This window comes from Fonticula alba, assembly GCF_000388065.1.
Source record: "Fonticula alba strain ATCC 38817 unplaced genomic scaffold supercont2.8, whole genome shotgun sequence".
Lineage (NCBI taxonomy): Eukaryota > Rotosphaerida > Fonticulaceae > Fonticula > Fonticula alba.
In genome coordinates this window covers 254,790-259,800 of record NW_009242978.1, presented here as the reverse complement: position 1 = coordinate 259,800, position 5,011 = coordinate 254,790, and the positions used below count along the sequence as shown (strand labels likewise).

General features: G+C 72.5%; 1 protein-coding gene across 1 annotated transcript in view; it reads right to left on the bottom strand.

Annotated features, from left to right (window-relative positions):
- H696_04733 (hypothetical protein) overlaps nt 1–3,794 on the bottom strand; it is a gene marked incomplete at its 5' end in the record, with an annotated part of 4,942 nt that extends 1,148 nt beyond the window's left edge. The window contains 3 exons of the mRNA XM_009498596.1: nt 359–1,948; nt 2,129–2,387; nt 2,524–3,794. Coding sequence (XP_009496871.1) covers nt 359–1,948; nt 2,129–2,387; nt 2,524–3,794 — 3,120 coding nt within the window. The remainder of the gene's footprint in view (nt 1–358; nt 1,949–2,128; nt 2,388–2,523) is intronic.
- Between the last annotated feature and the right edge of the window lie 1,217 nt (nt 3,795–5,011).

The following is a 5,011-nucleotide window of genomic DNA, read 5'->3' as shown; positions in this document are numbered from 1 at the left end:
GGGGGGGGGGGGGGGGGGGGGGGGGGGGGGGGGGGGGGGGGGGGGGGGGGGGGGGGGGGGGGGGGGGGGGGGGGGGGGGGGGGGGGGGGGGGGGGCGGGGGGGGGGGGGGGGGGGGGGGGGGGGGGGGGGGGGGGGGGGGGGGGGGGGGGGGGGGGGGGGGGTACAGAAAAGGGACGGGCAAGCGTGTTAGGGGAGGGCAGGCGGCCGGTGAGGGTGCGCAGAAGCGCCAGAACCGGAAGGCACGGGCGAGGGGGAAAGGGCCAACAGAGAAGAGGCGACCCGGGGGAGGGGAGGCGCCAGGGCCCGAGGGTGTGTGTGTGTGTGTGTGTGTGCGTGTGTGGCGAAGGGGGAACATGCCTGAAGCGTGTAGGCATCATGCGAGCCGGCGTGATGGAGGTGGCCCACATGGGGGAAGGAAACATCCCCGCTGGAGCCGGACCGGCTGGGGGGATTGTTGCTGCCGCCGCTGGCGCTGGCGCCGGGGAAGTACTCGGGCCCGGTTGCCGGGTAGGGATGGGCAAAGTGCGGGGTAGCCCGCGCGGAGGAGGGGGCCGACCCGGGGGCCGAGGCTTCGCTGCCGGGGCCACCGAAGAAGCGCTGCTGCGTGGCGGCCGTGGCCCCGGTGGGGGTGGTGGCTGCGCTGCTGGCCCCCGGCGAAGGGACCATCAGCGGGCCCGGGCGGGGCTGCTCCCCGCGCGGAGACGGCTGTCCGTCCCCCATCCGCGGGGAAATCGGGCCCGGGGCGCTGATGCTCGCCAGGTTGCTGGTGGAGCCGGACCGCGAGCCGAGGGTCACCGGCCCGGGCGAGGGAATCGGCGCCCCCGGGCGTCCCTGCAGCGGCACGGCATAGACAGAGGCCGTGCCGGGGGCGGCCGCCGGCCGGAGCTGCTGCTGCTGCTGCGCAGGATGCAGCGGTGGCGGGAGTCCCCCAGGGACGGTAGAGCTGGACGAGGCCGGATGCCGCTGCTGCTGGAGCTGCTGCTGGAGCTCCTGCTGCTGTTTGATCTGTACCTGGTAGTCTAGGTGCTTCTGCTGCTGCTGCTGCTGCTGCTGCTGCTGGGCCTCCACGGGCGAGGGTCCGGGAGAGTCGGCCCCCGGCATGAAGGGTGTGGACATGGCGGCATGCGGGCCGATGTCCCCCGGGCCGCCAGACCCCACGGCCAGAGTCAGCTCCGGCGGCAAGGCCACTGAGGCCGGCTGCGGCATGAGAGGCAGGGCCGAGTAGCCCACCACCCCGGGGGCCGGGATGCCGCTGACAAGGGCCTGGCTCGGATGTGTCGACACCAGAGGCGGAGGCGGGGGCATGACCCCAATAGAAAGGAGCTGCTGCTGCTGAAGATACAACTGCTGCTGCTGCTGCTGCTGCTGCTGCTGCTGCTGCTGCTGCTGTTGTTGTTGTTGCTGCTGCTGCAAAAACTGTTGCCGCTGCAAAAGCTGCTGCTGCTGCTGGAAGTACTGTTGCTGCTGCTGCTGATGCTGCTGCATCTGCTGCATCTGCTGCTGCTGGCCATAGTGCGGCCCCCCGGGGCCCTGCGCCAATGACCCGCCGGGGGCCGGCGCGGCGCGGTGGAGGAGCATCTGCACCGATGGCGGGATGATCGGCAGGGTGATGAGGCTCTTGAAGCGATCGATCGGCCAAGGGGCCATATTGTAGGAGGTCGCCCGGCGGGAAAGCATCTCCGGATCCAGCAGCTGCCCGGGGGTCAGCGACGCCAGCGAGGGGATCATCAGAAGCGAGCAGATTTCGGCCTCCTCGCGCTGGCGGAAGCACTCGACGCTCGGTTGCATGGCCGAGTGCCGGGGCGGCTGGATGATGATGGACACCGCCAGCAGGGCCACCCGAATGAACACCTCCTCGCGCTGGGCCAGCGCATTGGACACGTGCAGCAGCGCGCGGAAGGACTTCTGCAAGTCCGGGTCCAAGCGGCTGAAGTAGACCTCGCATGTCTGTCTCCATGGGGGCGCGCGGGCATGCGGCCATGCACGCATGTGCATCGGCGAGGGAAGGTCAGGAAGGGGGAGGGGGAGAAAGAGGGAGCGAGGGAGGAGGCGCGCATTGACGCGAGAGGGCGGAGGGAGGGGAAGGGCAGACAAAAAAAAAACCCCGCCCCCTCGGAGCATGCGCACCTTCAGCATGTCGCGCAATTCCATCACATAGTCGGCCGTCCGGCGGATGACCGTGGCCTTGTTGTCATCGTGCTGGTGACTGGAGGCCGAGGGGAGGAGATTGCGCAGGTCCGCCAGCTGGACATTAAAGTCCCGCCGGTATCGGCGCTCCATGGCGGAGTGCGCCGCGCGCTTCTCCTCGGCCGTCAGCTGGCTCCCGCCGGGGCGACCGCCGCCCCCGGGCCGGGGGGTTGTCCGCTGGGGCCCGGCGCCAAGGCGACTGGATGAGGCCGGGGCACGGGGGGGGGGGGGGGGGGGGGGGGGGGGGGGGTCAGAGCTTGGCGGGCGGGCGGGCGGGCGGACAGGGCACAATGCGCCAAGGGGGGCATGTGCAGGACGCGCGTGCGGACACGCACTTGGGGCCTGGCGAGATGGTGGGCGAGGAGGTGTTGGTGATGTCGGAAATGCGGGGATACGCCGGGCCGGCGGGCTCCAGGGGCCCGGGCGCGGAGACCAGCAGCGCCGCCGCCGGGACATCCGGGTGAATGAGCAGCGAGTTGCGCACGGTGTCCAGCGGCGGGACATCGAGCCGCAGCCGGCGGAAGTCCTGCACCTCGGAGAAGGAATGCGACCGGCGCTTGCGCTTCAGGCTGTCCTGGACGTCCAGCCAGGTGGTGCCGGTGTTGTCGGCCATGTTGGTCATGTACAGGCGGTCGGCCTCGGCCATGGACGCGGCGCCGGTGGGCCCGGCCGGGGGGATGAAGCCCAGCGACCGGCCAGCCCCGGAGGGGACCATGATCGGGCCATTGGGCGATTGCATGGGCAGGTGCGATGCCGACAGCGGCTGGCCGGCCGGGTCCGCCCCGGGCAGGGCTGGGGCCGGGAAGGCCAGGGCATCGTCGGCGCCCGGCAGGTGGGGCAAGATCGACTGGCGCCGCGGGGCGAAGGGCGCATCGGCCGGGGTGCTGTACAGGGCCGTGGGATCGGCCACCGGGCCGATGGCCGGGGAGCCATTCAGGCTGGGGCCGGCGGCGCCGGCCCCGGCGGCGGCAGGATGGTAGGGTGCTGGGGTGGCGCCGCTGGCGGCGGCCGCCGCCGCGGTGGAGCTGCTCATCATGACATTGAATAGGTGCGGCGGGTTGGCCATGCTGTAGCGGGCCGGGGTTTGGACCCAGCTCATGCGATAGGAGAGCGCGGTGGCCGGCTCGGCGGCGGGGAGGGCTTCACTCGACGGCGGGCCCGGCTGGCCAGGCATGATGTTGGCGGAGAAGGGCCGCTCATCGGCCGGGGTGTGGTACGAGTCAATCAGCGAGGAGGTGCTGTCGATTGAGTGGTGCCCATGCGGCTGCGAGTGGTGGTGGTGGTGGTGGTGGTGGTGCTGCTGCTGCTGCTGCTGCTGTTGCTGCTGCTGCTGTTGCTGCTGCTGTTGCTGCTGCTGATGGTGGTGGTGGTGGTGGTGGTGCGGCGGCGGCGGCGGCGGCGGGAGAGCCGGCAATCCGGGGGCATAGTAGTATTGGGAGCTTGGCCCGGGGACCGGGGGCGCCGGTGTCAAGGGGGCCGGCAGCCCGGGCGAGGACTGGTGTGACATGTGGCCGGGCCCGGGTGCCGGCGGGCCGCTCCGGCCGGGCAGGGGGAAATGGAGCTCGGCGCCCGGGGGGACCACCGAGTGTTGGAGCTGGTGCGGCATCGCCGGGGGAGGCGGGGAGGATGCGCGCGCGTGCGTGCGTGCGTGCGCGCGTGCGGAGGTCAGATCGGGGGCGATCCTAGGACGGTCGGCCGTGGAGACACCCCGTACTAGGGATCCGGTCGCGGGGACGAGGGGCCAGGAGCCAAGATCTACTCCAGGCAGGGGGGGGGGCGGGTTGGATGAGGAAGCAAGGGCGCCGGCAGGGGGGGGGGAGGGGAGGGGGAGACAGAGAGGCAGGGGGAGAAGGGGACTCTCGGGGAACAGGAGGGGGAGGAGGGGGGCAGGAATGGGAGGGGGGGGGAGTCCGGTGTCTGGCTGGGGGCGGGCTCAGCCATGGGTCTGGGTGCGCTTGCCGAAAATGCCGTCCCGCGGTGCGGTTGTGTGGGGGGCGGGGGACGGGACAGGCCGAGAGCCGGAGGACCGGGGCCGAGGGACAGGGGGCGGCAGTGGGCATGAAAGGGCTCCCCCGCCCCCTCGCCCCGGCCGCCGTGCCGTGGGCATGCGTCTGACCCCCTGTCCTGCTTGGGCTTGGGGGCCGGAGGCGGCCGGTTATTGGCGGGAAATCGTCGACCCCAGGGCAACCGGGGACTCGCGGGACGTCGGAGAAGCGCACGAAAGGGGGAGGGGGGCAAGCGAGGCCTCGCCGGCTGGGGGAGGCCCCCTTGCGCACGCGCGTGTGTGTGTATGTGTGTGTGTGTGTGTGCCCCCACTCCTGGGTCGCTCCGCTGCTGTTCTTGCGTTCCTGCGGCCCTCCCCCGCCCGAGCGCCAGTACGCCGACACGCCCGGCCGTCTCGCCGCCCGCTCCCCCCCCCCCCCCCCGGGAGACGTGGCCCGCGTCGCCCCACCCTAGGCACCATCTGCCGAGCGGGTCCAGAGCCGTCGGGGCCTGGGATGCCGGCCCAGGGCCGGGGGAAGACGCCGGCTCCGGGGGGGGGGGGGGGAACGGGGAGTATCGCGTGTAGGCGGGCCCACATCTCGCGTCACGGGCGGCGGAGTTCGGGCCGGGGGGGGGTGGGGGAACGGGGCGGCCGGGCGGGGGAGGGGGTGCGACCGGAACGACTCCGACGGGCAGAGGTAAATAAATAAAAACGTACACCCTCCCCCGGGGCCCCGAGGTCGGGGCGGCGACAGCGACGAGGTAACGCCAATTGGCCTCTCCATCCCGGCGCACAGGCGAGGGGGTCTGCATTTGGCCTTCGGAGGTGGGGGGGGGGGG